Here is a 14,794-nt window from a genome sequence, read left to right as displayed (position 1 = left end):
AAGCGGGGGGAAAACCCACGTTTCAAAATAATCGATATCAGACGTTGAGGAATTTGCTAGGGACATGGATTGGGTGGCGGTTCGTTAAAAACCATTATAGCGTAACCATCGTATATATATTTACCCGCGTGCATCGCCACCAGTGTGTGGTGTGACACAACGTATGGTTTTAAATTGGATGTCCAGTTCAAACACCACTCCCCTTAAAAAGAGGGGTGGGGCAACCCCGATGTGTGTTGAAATAGTTATGTTCGAGCCCGTTGACATTCCCCATTTACCCCCACCCCATACGAGGGTAGATACAAAGTCGGTTTTTAATGTGAGATGAAATGCGACTTCCTAAAAGAGGGACATTTTAGATTGGGACAAAAAAGGTCAGCTTCTAATATGTGTGTATGAGGGGGGGGGGGAATCCAGTTCTCGAAAAGGAGCACTCTGGATTAGAAGAAACACAAAATTCCCTCAGCCTAGAAAGAATTCCATTCACTAATCGAGGACAGGGTAGTATCAGAACATATACTATACTTTGATCTGTTCAGTCCTAGTGTAATATCAAAACAGATACTTCACTTTGAATTATTTATTTGTAAAAGAAAAAATATATTTACATCTTATACTAATTAGGAACAAGGCCATAAAAATATGAGGATAATACGGGTCGTTTCTATTGCTCTACAATGACCTATTTGAATATCCTACTCTTGGCTAAGTTAGAAACAAAGTGTAGTATCTGTTCTATCTTCACCTTTTCTGTCCTCGGTCAGTGGAGGAGAAATCCTTCTAGACAGAAACTATTTTTTTTATTTTTCTTCCTATCCAGAGTGCTCCTTTTTGGGGAGTTGGATTTTCCCTACATTAAAAACCGACCTTGTGTCTCTGTCCTTGTGGGGAGGCAAGTAAATAGGAAGTAGTCGTTGCAGTCACTACAATACACGAAAAGTCCAAACCAAGGATCACATGCCACGGCAAGGGCAACTGAGGCTTTTGGCAATAAACTTATCCTCCTCTCTGAAACGAGTATGCAACCCCTGTCCTTTGAGCACGAACTGGACATTTTTTATGGTTTCAGTCCTGTAAGACTATAAAAATTTTGATAACATGTATGGATGAATTATTGTCATTTATGGATGATACTGTTTATTCATTTATTTCGAGATTAATTTTGCTTATTGGGTGTTTTTTGGAATATGTCGTATATGTTGATGTTATCCTTCCATCTGTTTATGAAAGGGGTTTGGCTATGCCACACCCTCTTCTGTGTGTCTGTTTATTTCTTTGTGTTTTTGTTTTATGGGCTCGTGTGTTTACATATGAATTGTGTAAAATGTGCGTTTTGCTCGATAAGATCAAAATTTTTTGTCAGGAGAAAAGTGCAGTGTTTGTTCTAATATGATTCTTCATCTTTTCTTCACGTGAAGAACTCTTAGACCGAAGCAGTAAAAAATGTCCTCTCACACGCACATTTAAAACCGACCTTGTGTCTAACTCAGCCCTCGTGGAGATGCAAATAAAATAAGTTCTACGTTCCCCATGTATATTCTGTATATGAGAGAAAGCCACGATTTTCTCTGGGCACCAAAGCCAACAGAATATATGCTATTGTTGAGATGGCTTGCTGACTGGGGCATGCTTCTAGTCCTATGCAGATCTGGGAGTTCATCAATCCCAGGCTTTGCTTTCTTCCTTTGAGGCGATAGTCTCTTATCTCCAAGTGGCATTGTGTTGTTTGGGGTAAAAAAGCAATAAAAAAAAAATGGTCTAAAACACCCCTATTGGCAGGAACGTACAGAGGAGTGGTACTAGGGGTGCCCAAACACCTGCCCCTTTAACTTCTGTTTCAAAAGTGCCCTTTTCAGAGGAATGTATTATAGGCCTGTGCCCCACCGAGACGGTGTTCATTACTATAGTTTTGCCTTTTTTTTTTTTCACTTAGGCAGCTTCCCTGAAATGTTCTCTTCACGTCACTGCCTACCGGTGAATTGGGCTTCCCAAACATTTATTGCAAGCCAGTGTGCTCTTTTGTTTTGCACGCTGACTCTTCAAATTACATTGTAGACCTTTGTGTCACGCCATTCCGCCGTCGTAGAAGGCAGACTCCAATATCGTAGCCTTCAAGACCAATGTAAACAAGTTCTTGTTGAATAATCAAATTCTACCCAACTTACACCATTAATAACTACTACAGTACCACCTTACATACATTAATCCTTATCCTCGAGTGGCCTTCGGGCCTTGATAAATGGTGACTCCTTTGTAAAATAATAATAATAATAATAATAATAATGATGATGATGATGATGATGATGATAAACAGGGAGACAACTACTATCCTCGAAGCAATGTGGTTCCTAATCTATAAAACGCCGCCAAGTCATGTGCCCGGGGATCGTACCGGGATTGTCTTCAATTCGTTGAATCAGCGCATCCAATTCATAGAACTGCATTGCTAATTATATTTTACGATAATATTCATCAATGTAACCGCTCGTTCATTAATTCTCTCTCCCCTTCCTCCTCTCTATCTCTGTTACCATCACCCTCTTTCTCCCACTTCGTCTCTCTCTCTCCCTATTTAATTATCTGTCTCTGCATTCAGCAATTTTAACGTTAGGTTTTATTAGTATCAGTATTTGCGTTCTTATTCATAAGCATCGCCGCCATTCTGACGAAATTCAGAAAGAAAGATTTTGTCAATGAACAGATTCTTAATTCACGAAAATAATCTTTTTAAAAACTAAATTGTTGATTGTAGTATTTTTAAAGCCTTTTATTCATTATCTCATTTCCTGCGTTGTTTATATGTATCATTCTAATCCGACACGCACGTGCGCACACACGCGCGCAATATGTGTGTGTCTATATAGTAAAAAGGTAAAATAAAAACCCGAAAGCATTTATACATTCATAAACATTGTCTTTATTTCAAGACTTTCTCAGTTTATATTTATAATTGTATAATTTATTGCCATTTCTTCAAATCACGAACCCCCCTGTGTGTGTCATACACTGATGGTCAGTATATAAGTCTCGTAGACCTTTTTTTCACAACTTTCCCTGAGCTATGTTCATCCCCGTTTTTTTCTCCACTGGGATCTTCTGATCACTCGGTTGTATCGGTTAAAATAAAAACAAAATGTAATACCCCCCCCCCACACGAGATACCTCTACATCGTACAGTATATCGATACTCTATGGTTGACTGAGATAGCTTCCGTACATTTATATCAGATCTACCTCTGCGTTCCATGTTTAAAAAGAATGTGTCCTCTATAGTATCAGACCCGAGGGAATGGTTAATTGAAGGTATAGACCGCTTCATACCCTCCAAAAAATTCTAGCAAAAACCTTACAGCCAGCCGTGGTTCTCTTCAAAATGTGTTGCTGCGATTGCGCATAGAAATCACTATTTCCATTGCTTCCAACATAATAGATGTACTGAGACTAAAGTCGCCTTCAAGACTGCCAGCAACCACTGTAATAATATAAGAAAGAACACGAGAAAGTTGTATGCTCAGTCCGTCAAATCCAAAGTAGCTGGGCAGCAGCTTCGTGCCCACCAGTTTTGGCAAATAACAAACAGGGTCCTGAATAGAAGTGTGTGCTCTATTCCAACCATCATCTCGTCAGCACCGGACAAAGCCAAACTCTTTGCCAAGAACTTTGCAACTAATTCTACCCTATACGATCGGTATTTCTTCCTGTGTCTAAAAACATGCTATGCGACATACACATATCTATGTATGATGTTGCCAAGCTTATCAAAATCTCGATTCCAGTGAAGCAACGAGTCCCGCCGACGACACTACTATTATAGTGCTCAAAAAGATTCAACCAGAACTAGTTCCCATAATTAGAAAGCTGTTTAAGCGTTGTCTTAAGGAAAATTGCTTACGAAGGGGGCTACTATCAGGGGCAACAACTACTGGGGTACTGTGTAGGGATTTGGGCAGCAAGATGTCGGTTCACGTTACACTTGAACTTCTGCACGTCAGTACTGTTGGGGAAGCAGGGACCTGGAATGGAATTCCAGAGTCTAGCGGTTCTGGGGAAGAAACTATTGGAGTAAAAAGATCTTTTACATCTAGGGATTTCTACAGTGTGGGGGTGGGATTTAGCAGCCTGTCGGGTTTGTCGAAGGTGCTCACGTCGTGGGGGCACAAGTGATTGCAGTTCGTTAGAGCATTCACCACTAAAATACTTGTAGAAAAGGCAGAGGGATGCAACATTTCGTCGATGGGACAGAGGCTGAAGCTTAGATGCCAGTTCAGGGCCTATCAGGTTTGCGACTCTCTTTTGAACCTTGTCAAGGAGCGAGAGACTAGTAGCATATGCACCAGCCCAGATGCGACAGCAATACTCCATACATGGGCGAATGGTGGCCTTATAGAGGTACAGGATACTTTCGGGTGTTAGTAGTTGTCTAGCACAGTAGAGAGAACCCACCTTTCTTGCAGCGGCCCTGGCAATGCCTTCAATGTAATTGTTCCAACTCATGTTTCCTGTGAACGTTAGGCCAAGGAGTTTGAAAGATGTACTCTCAGATAAAGAGTCGTTGGCCATTGCTATAGGTGGTAGAGAGGGTTTCTTGCAATTATTGAATGAAACTAGTTTAGTCTTGGCGGCATTGAACGCGACCAACCACTTTTGTCCCCATTCCATTACAGATTGGAGGTCTTCCTCTAGTGTTTCTGCCATTTCTTTAGAAATGTGTTCATTCGTCTTCCTGTCGTGCCTGCCATAGAGTGTAGTGTCATCAGCATATATACCCATCTCAGAGGCAATTTTGTCGGGGAGGTCATTTATGAATATCAGGAACAATAGAGGTCCAAGGATAGAACCCTGGGCCACCCCCGCATTTATATCATATTGTTTAGATGTACGACCGTCGAGGACAACCTGGACTTTTCTCTTATCTAAGAAGGATTTAATTATATTAAGTATTCTACCAGTGATACCGTATGATCTAATTTTTCTGAGGAGACCCTTATGCCATACCCTGTCAAAAGCCTTAGATATATCTAGAGCTACCGCTCTGCTCTCCCCCGCTTTGTCCAGTGAATGGTACACACGTTCAGAGATTACAGAATGGTAAATACGTTCAGAGATTACATGTTTTCCGTTCTGCTAGATCTACAGCAGATGTACTAATTGTTATATCTTATAGGATTAGCGAATCCCTCGACAAAGGCTTCCCAAAAACTGATTACAAAGCTTGCTGCATGTCTGAATACCTTTTATGTAAAATTTCAAATGTTTAGACCAAAAATTGGCTGAATAGTTTGTTAGAGACTGCAAAGGTCAAATCTTTTGAACTTTGACCCCCTAGTAGCCAAATTTTCAGCCAAAAACCGATTAAAAACTTGCTTTATGTCTGAATACACTTTATGTAAAATTTCAAATGTTTAGACCAAAAATTGGCTGAGAAGTCAATTTTTTATAAAACTTTGATCCCAATTTCAATCTCTTAGCATTTATTGTTTTGGGCTCAAATAAAATTAAAAAGTTTGATCCATGTCCAAGTAACCTACATCTAAAATTTCAAGTGTTTAGATCCTAAATTGGCGGAGAAGTTTGGTAGAGTTTTCAAAGGTAAAATCGTTTAACTTTGACCCCTTTACAGCCATTTTTCTGGGCAAAAACCAATTAAGAGGATTTTCCCAAATCTCAATACCTCTTATGTCAAATCTCGAGACTAAAGACTGTACATTGACAGATAAATTTGGCAGGGAAATGTACACAGACTGACAGACACACAGACAATTTCACTTTTATATATATACTAGCAGTTCCGCCCAGCTTTGCTCGGGTCCTATGTACTGTTCGTAACTAGGCCTACGTGTGAATAGACTTTATGTAAGATTTCAAATGTTTAGACCAAAATTAGTCTGAGTAATTTCGTAGAGACTGCAAGAGGTAATTTAAAAAAAAAAAACTTTGACCCTAATTTTGACCCCTTAACTTTATTATTTTGTTCAACTCAAATTAAAATGTTTGACTCATGTCAAAGTAGCCTACATCTAAAATTTCAAGTGTTTAGACCAAAAATTGTCAGAGGAATTTAGTAGAGCCCGCAAAGGTCAACTCTTTCAACTATGACTTTTTGGCGGCGAAATTTTCGCCTCAAAACTGATTAAAATGCTTGCCGCATGTCTGAATACCCTTCATGTAAAATTTCAAATGCTTAGACCAAAAATAGGCTTAATAGTTTGGTAGATATCGCAAAGGTCAAATTTTTTTAACTTTGACCCCTTGGCAGTCAACTTTTCGGCCAAAAACCGATTAAAAAGCTTGCCCCATGTCTGAATACACTTTATGTAAAATTTCAAAATTTTAGACCAAAAATTGGCTGAGCAATTTCGTAGAGACCGCAGGCGTCAATTCTTTTTTTTTTTTTTAACTTTGAACCCAATTATGACCCCTTAACAGTTATTGCATTGGGCTCAAATCACACTATAAAGGTAGATCCATGCCCAAGTAAGCTATATCTAAAATTTCAAGCGTTTAAACCCAATATTGGCGGAGGAATTCCGTTGATTTCTCAAAGGTCAAATCGTTGAACTTTAAACGCTTATCAGCAAAATTTCTGCCCGAAACCTAGTTAAAAAGATTTTCGCAAATCTCAATACTCCGTATGTCAAATTTCGAGTCTGTAGACCGAAAATTGACAGAGTTATTTGGTAGAGAAATGTACACAGACAGGCACACACACACACACACACACACACACACACACACACACACAAACATTTTCACTTATATATAAACATATGAATTAGTTAAACTGACCGATTTCTTCATCCGTAAGCTTAGAAAGAAAGTATGGGTTTGTATTACTGTACACATAGATTCGAAAAAGTTGTCAAAAAACAAATATATAACAAATAAATGTTATCAAAGGCAAGATAAGTTACTTTTCTACCTAACTGGATATATTTTTTGTGTTTTTATTCAATGTAACATGTTTATTCAGCTCGAAAAACATGCAGTGTTTACCGATGTATTGGAAAATTCAAAATGGCGCCCGACTGTCTCTTTAACACGGTAAGTTTGGGAAAAGATGTTATAAATAATAAACTAGACAAAATACTATTAAAAAACAACCGAATATATGTCAACTTATGTCACGGTAACATATATTGAGCGAATTTCTAACAGTATTTTGTCTAGTTTATTATTTATAATACCTTTTCCCAAACTTACCCTCTCCGAGAGAGAGTCGGCCGCCATTTTGAATTTTCCAATACATCAGTAAACACTGTATGTTTTTCGAGCTGAATAAACATGTTAAATTGAATAAAAACACGAAAAATATGTACACTTTGGTAGAAAAAGTAACTTATCTTGCCTTTGATAACATTTATTTGCTATTTGTTTTTTGACAACTTTTTCGAATCTATGTGTACAGTAATACAAACCCGAAAGTATCACATCAATCATAATATTCCTTACGTTGCAATTTTTCTTTATATCTTAGATTATACACACGTCAGATGTTTTTTTTTTTTTTTTTTTTTTGTTACTTTTATTGGGTTCTGGTTTCTTAATAAACCAATATAAAACACTTCTCTTCGGAACTGAATTACAGAAAAAAAAATTGTTGAAACAACCTTCTCCATCTTTCTTTTGTTTCTAGCGCTGAACTCTAAAATGTGTGTTGCCAGTTGAAATGCAGCGCCCGGGGGGGGGGGGGGATAACAATTATGATTTGGTGTGCACAATTATTTCAATTTCTCTCACATCCGGCCTTCGTCCTCTTCGCACTCTCCTCCTCACCATCCATCTTGTCCCACTTCCGCACCCCTACTCCCACATAATGACGGTCGGTTGGGATTATTTTACTAGCAACAGTTCAGTTAATTGTAAGAGACTGCTCTACATAGCTACCAGGAATGTGTCCGACTTGCAGTTGTGACGTCAGAAAATCTCACGGTCCTAATAATATAATAATAGGCTTGAAAGGAAACGTAACAGATTCACGTCGTTTACCGGCCTTGTAAACATTTCTTAATTTACCCCCCCCCCCATTTCCATAGCTATCATTTATTTAGATTGCATAGCGTAAGCCACCCACGCAACGATATAGAATAGCTGACCCCAAAATAGCGCGAATATTTCGTAAAACACTAAAGCTCATAACCCTTCAATTGATATGCCTCCTTACCCCCCCCCCTCGACACCTCACCCTATCTCTCGCTCGCCCACTCTAGTCTTCATATGATAACTCATTCGCACTTTTGTTAATTTTAAGCTATCGACGTAGCACAAGAATAACTTTACCCCCCCCTCATACACCTATAATTTAGTCCTCCGTGCCCCTCAACCCCAACACTTGATATACACTTACTGAAACTTAAATAATCTGAGAAAGTTTACCAAGGAAGTATCCACTTAAAAACACTCTATCGACCCAAATGAATTCCTCTCGCATTTATAATCCCAAACTCTTTTCCACATAGTTTTTTTTTTTTTTTTTTTTAGTTATCAAGCGCTTATCGTAAGACTAGCAGGGATACCCGGTGTTGCCCGAGAAAAAGTATAACGTATTTCTATATATAAAAACCCTTCTCTCTACACTCTCTATTCACCCCTCTATCTTTCTCTCTTTTCCCCTACCCTGTTTTTCTCCTGCCTCTACCCAACACTCTTTTCCCCTCTGCCGAGCCCATTCCTCTCTAGACGTACATCCGTACACACAAACTACTATACTTTATTTAATAAATTCCCCGTGAAATTAATTAATATTTTATTTTCAAATTAGTACATGATAACACTGAAACAACGGCCTCCCATGACGAAACCTGACCCAGTTAACCCCGAAATAATGATTTTATTTTCTAAATTTTAGATATTATTCATCTAGGATAGGGCAACCCTTATACAAAATATACAAACTTTGTGGATGTTTGTTTTGTAGTTTTTGACTTTTAACTGGATATACAATTCACGCCTTCGTAAAAGATCCACAAAATCTCGTCTAACTATAAACACTGTTAGTAGTCTCCGCCTTTCTTTCTTTTACCCTAAAACTAAACGAAGCTTCTATGAGTGAAGTTTCTTTCTTAAAACATCCCATACGGCATAATTAACTTCACACACTAGTTCTCGTTAAATCACCAAAGTTAAGCAATGTTGAGTCTAATCAGTGCCAGATGGGTGACTAATTTGGGAATTCCAGGCGCTGTATGTAGGAGGACATTGACATCTCCCTGCAAAAGTTGCAAAAACATAACCTCGTCATTTCCCCTAGCGGGGATATACACGCGACTGGGGATCGCTTGTAAATTTCATACTGCCATAGAACTTCCTTCTTCGGAGAAAGTCAATTAAACCAGCTTAGGGTTCGTGCCGTTTTTATTCCATTCATCCATTCTTAAAACTTCCCGTCTTTGAAACGGTGTAGCCGGATTGCTTCCCAGCTGACTACGACATGGTTGTTTTTAATGTAAATACAATCTTGTGGAGCCGCCTTTTTAAATAATCAAATCCTGTTCAATCACCACAATCATAAACCAATCATCACAATGTTGTCCTACCGTCCATCTGTCATTCACGTAACCCTTAACTACGAGTGGCCTTTGAGCATTAATAAGTGGTGATCCTTTACGAAAAAATAAACAAAATCTGTCTCGTTTTTTTCATAATATTTCCCAGCATATCTACTTAGAAGCAAGGTAAATCCTTCCTTTTTTTTTGTTTTTCTTCATTTGATAGGATATATTATAAGTAATTCCGAAACACTTGAAGGCTTGTAAAAGGGAAAAGGTTTCCGAAAATTACCACATAAAATTTCTTAAAAAAAGAAAATGATTGGGTTTTACCTTGCTTCTAAAATCGTCCCTTCATCTTCTTTACGAAATAGTAAGTTACACATTTATTTATCTGCCTAATTTTGTTTGATTCATTCTTTACTTGAATCTTTTGGGCATAGAATCAACCAGTTCACCTCTGCCATCAGAAGGGCTGCATTTATGCCTTTACCAACAGCTGAATTGTAACTCGATTTTATATAAGTAAAAAAAAAGGGGGCAATATTCATCAAAACAAACTAAGGAGTCTACTGCTCTTCTTGTAGTTTCTGCGAGTCTCGGCATCATTGTTCGTTGTGGTTACATGTTGAGAGCAATACCAGCTGAGTTTTATCGAGTAAATGCCCGTGTTTCTGTATCTGTATCTTCACACTCTCACCCCCCCCACACACATATATGTATACATACACACACACGTATATATATATATATATATATATATATATATATATATATATATATATATATATATATATATATATATATATATATATATATATACACATTTTAATAATGTCATTTTTGTTATTTTTGCTTGTTCATTTTCTTATAAAATCCCAAATCTGTATTTTGTTTGTCTAAATAATAGTGAAACAGTCTGCAAGAACTTATTCTTGAATGAAAACATGGTGACTGTAATATAAGTTTTTATTATTTATTTAGTTATGCTTTTTACTTAAGCTCTGCATTTCCTCTTGTGTTTCAGGTGGTTTTTCAACATTCGAACAAAGATATCCAGAATTGAGTGCTTTCCTTGATTCTGAAACCGACTCCACCATTATTGGTCTTCGTAATCTGTCGCTGTCTGACGACATCAGCGACTGTGAATCGGAGACCAGTCCGTCGGATGTCTCTCCTCTGCCGGTTGAAGTGCTGCCCAATCTCTACCTGGGCAACGCTCGCAACTCCCAGGAGTTGCAGCACCTGAAGAAGAATGGGATTAAGTACATTCTTAACGTCACCGCGAACGTACCAAACATGTTCGAAAAGGACGAATCCTTCAAATACATGCAAATTCCGATCAACGATCATTGGTCACAAAACCTGTCCGTGTTCTTCCCGAAAGCAATAGCATTTATTGGTGAGTACACTGCAAAGTCTTTAAACATAGTCAACATCTTTTATTGTGGATCGCTTTAGTCATGAAAATAAACTATGCTCGGACGCTTAAATATATTTTAATTCATGTAGATTTTGTATCTATCACCATAGAGCCAATTCTCTATTGATTATTATATTGTACCCAATATATAGTAGTGATTTCAAAAGTAAAAAAAAAAAAAATGCCCCGGCTGCCATCAGCTAGAATTGAAACCCAAACTTCTAGCACTCTAGCCTTAACCGTTTTGAGCTATCGTCACAAATATGAACTGACTTTAACGTATAAATGCATGCTTGCTATTTGCACATGCAAACAAGAGCACTTTTAGTCGACTTACGCCTGCCAGGTTTCAAATTTTTTTCAGGTTTGATATTTTAGCAGTTATTTTTACCGGTTTATATATATATATATATATATATATATATATATATATATATATATATATATATATATATATATATATAAGAATGGCCTACAAATGATGCAATCATTTGAGCCAACACGTCATTCTGCGACCTTGCGTTTGGGGAGGCGGATGCACTTTGAAAAAATGGAGACAGTCAGGCGAACAGGCACATACATAGAAAACTTTATAAATAAGATTTCAAGAAACAAGAACGGCTTCTCCATCATAGTATCTAACTTTTAGATGGGAAAAATATTTCTTATATTTTCTTTAAAATATCTATATAGAATATGATGTACGTAATACTGACGAAACAAAAATTTCATATTCCAAAAATTAGATAAATTAATCAGGTAGTTTTATTTTTTAAATAAGAAAATGAGATATTCTGAGTAACCGAAAAGCGACCGTCTTGCGAGGCAATTTTGAAAACAATATCAATGAACAAACCGAGATAACTCAACATAATTCAAACTGTCGATACTGTTGTTTTAATGCCTACGAATTCTTATTAATCGCTTTAAAATAATTTTATTCATAAAAATAAAACTACTTGATCTATATACGTGATTTTTGGGATACTACATTTTCTTTCCGTCATGTGTATGTAAATCCCATGCATTTTTTATTCTTAAATATGCGGGTAATTCTGGACAAGAACCAACATTTATTTTTAAAAAAATCGATTTATATGAATGTCTACTAACGTAAGTTTTCTTCTGTGCTGTGTTAATCAGCTGGAAAGCAACCCAGTGGTATCGAATTCCATAGATGGCAAGTTCTTTGGAAGAAACTTTATTCATGGACGTTTCGTAAAATTTTAGGTACACAAAGGAAGGAAAGTTGTTTATAGTTGTTGTAGGTAAACGAGTTTTTGAAAGACATTCGTAAAGATGTTGAAAATTAATCTAAATTTAGAATGAAACTAAGATTCTTGGGTTTCGTTTTACAACACACATTGGTACGAAAAAGTAGTAAAAAACAAATATATAACAAATAAATGTTACCAAAGGCAAGAAAGGACACTCTTCTACCTATCTGGACAAGTTTTTAGTGGTTTTACTTACTTTAAGACGTTTACACGGTTCGAAAAATAAAGTGTCCAGCGTTACGCGAGCGCAAGAAAAATGGCCACAAATTGATGCCTAAATAAATAAGTCCTGATATAAAAATAAAACAAAATACTGTTAGAAACTCAGTACTCACCCAATAAATGTCACGGTAACATTTATTGGGTGGGGGTTCAGACGGTATTTTGTTTTATTTTTATTTTTAAGTCATTATCGAAACTTCGAATATTTAGGTGCAAGTTCGGTCATTTTTCTTGTTCTCGTGTAAGGCTAGCCAGTATTTATTTTTCGAATCGAATAAATGTTTTAAAGTGAGTAAAACCACTAAAATCTTGTCCAGGTAGGTAGAAGAGTAACTGGTCCTGCCTTTGATAACATTTATTTATTGTTTTTTTTTTTACCACTTTTTCGTACCAATGTGTTTGTAAAAAAAAACCCCGATCCTTGCAATAAATCAAGCAAATGAAACACGCTACATGTTTTTTTTTTTTTTTTTTTTTTTTTTTTATTAGCGCGTGGGCTTCGACTTGCTCGCATCGCAATATAAAATGTATTTCTTGCAGTAGGTCACACAAAGAAAACAAAGAAGTAAAACAAGGAAAAGGAAAAAAGAAGAAAAAAAAGAAAAAAGAAAAAAAAGAAAAAAGAAAACACTTTTAGAAATTCTATTCTAGAAAAATCTATGTCACTGTTGATTTGGGTGTGTCAACTGCATGTTTTGAAATGGACCCACCGTACGTTGGTTACCGATTGGTATTCAAGTGGGTTAACTTTAGGGATGGGGGCTTTTATCTGTTTCTCTCCTCCATCTCCGTCAACCCCATCTCTAAATATATTGCGGTTTGTTTATTTTCGTGACTCACGGTTTTAATGCTTGATCGTTGATGACGTCACAATATGAGGTACTTGTGCGTAGTTACCAAGGCCACCTTGCTCGAACACCTGATACTTATAACCTTCAAGTGCCATTAGGTGCATAAATACAGCAACATAACCTGATTATTATTATTATTATTATTATTATTATTATTATTATTATTAGTAGTAGTAGTAGTAGTAGTAGTAGTAGTATTTATTTGTTTATTTATTTATTCATTAGCAATTTTCACGCAAGCCAGCATCAGTGATGTTCGCTGGAGTCTGGGTAACAGACGTTTACCATTGATTATTCGCTAGCAGCGACCATTGCTCTTTTCTGAAATTTGAGTGGGACTAAGCTTCTGCAAGGTTCCAATACTCTTTGTACTCTTACAATGGAGGTCATGTTGGTGATCTCTCATCGGTCTTTTTATTCTCCTTCACTCTTCATGACAGTTTTGTGCGGAACAAGACATTATTATTATTATTATTATTATTATTATTATTATTATTATTATTATTATTATACTCCCCAGGAGTTCTCACACTAGGTCAACATCAGAGATTACTCCTTGATAATAACTGATGGTGTTCCCTGGTGTCTGTGTGACAACAAGCCTCCGTAGATTTCCAATACTCTGCATCTATTTCGATAACCTTTGCAAATGACTTTGCATTATCACAACCATTGATTTCTCGCTGGCAATGGTCATTAATCTTTACTGAAATTTAGGTAGCGATAAGCCTACTCAACCTTCACATTCCTCTGGTGGAGGTCTGGTTTCTGCGACCCTCCATTCTCCTTAACCCCATTAATATTATGTACTCACTAGGAGACACATGTCATCACCAAATATCTCTCTTTGAGAATAACTTACGAATTCTCTGGATTCTTGTGGTGTTCTCTGGAGTCTGAGTGATAACAATTACTCTCCACCTCTTTCGATAACTTTTGCATTATTTCAACAGCCGCTTACTATTGATTCCTCGTTGACTTCACTGGAATTTGGGTGGCTATAAGCCTCCCCAAGGTCCCAGTCCATTTTGCACTCATCCAGCAGAGGTTTGGCTAGTATTACTCCTCGTTTTTTCCATTCTCCTTGACCCTCCTCACTTATTTGGTGTGGTACCAGTTAATGGTGACATATACACAAAAAAGAGGCTGGACGCAGGGGCTCATGGGGGTACCATGCAATTGCAGTAGCCCCGAGATACGGCATTAAAAATTCGTAACAAAATACAGTACAGTATACAATGCACATGTATATAATCAAAATAACATTATAAATAACGCCGTAAGGCGGGGCAAATACTGTAACCAGGGGTAAGGAAATATCGTATTTCACATCGTAACCTGAAAAAACGTATCCTAGAGTCACCGTATCCGGGGTTCTACTGTATACCGTTTCAGTTTTCATGATTCCATGTGATGTTCTTTGGTATTATTATTATTTTTTATTTTTTTTATTTTATTTTATTTATTTTTTTTTGTTTCCAAAAATTCAGACTTTTTGTTAATTCTTCAGAGACGAAAATATCCAACTTCCTCTCT

The 14,794-nt window shown here is 37.0% G+C and overlaps 1 protein-coding gene across 1 annotated transcript in view; it reads left to right on the top strand.

Annotated features, from left to right (window-relative positions):
* LOC145294104 (dual specificity protein phosphatase 6-like) overlaps positions 1-14,794 on the top strand; it is a 43,619-nt gene that overhangs the window by 6,521 nt on the left and 22,304 nt on the right. The window contains exon 2 of the mRNA XM_080141177.1: positions 10,513-10,887. Within this exon, the coding sequence (XP_079997303.1) occupies positions 10,513-10,887 (375 nt within the window). The remainder of the gene's footprint in view (positions 1-10,512; positions 10,888-14,794) is intronic.

Source organism: Euprymna scolopes, chromosome 15, assembly GCF_053919585.1.
Source record: "Euprymna scolopes isolate OS-2025 chromosome 15, ASM5391958v1, whole genome shotgun sequence".
Lineage (NCBI taxonomy): Eukaryota > Metazoa > Mollusca > Cephalopoda > Sepiida > Sepiolidae > Euprymna > Euprymna scolopes.
Note: the sequence above shows the minus strand (reverse complement) of the source record. Positions and strands in the feature narration are given on the sequence as shown.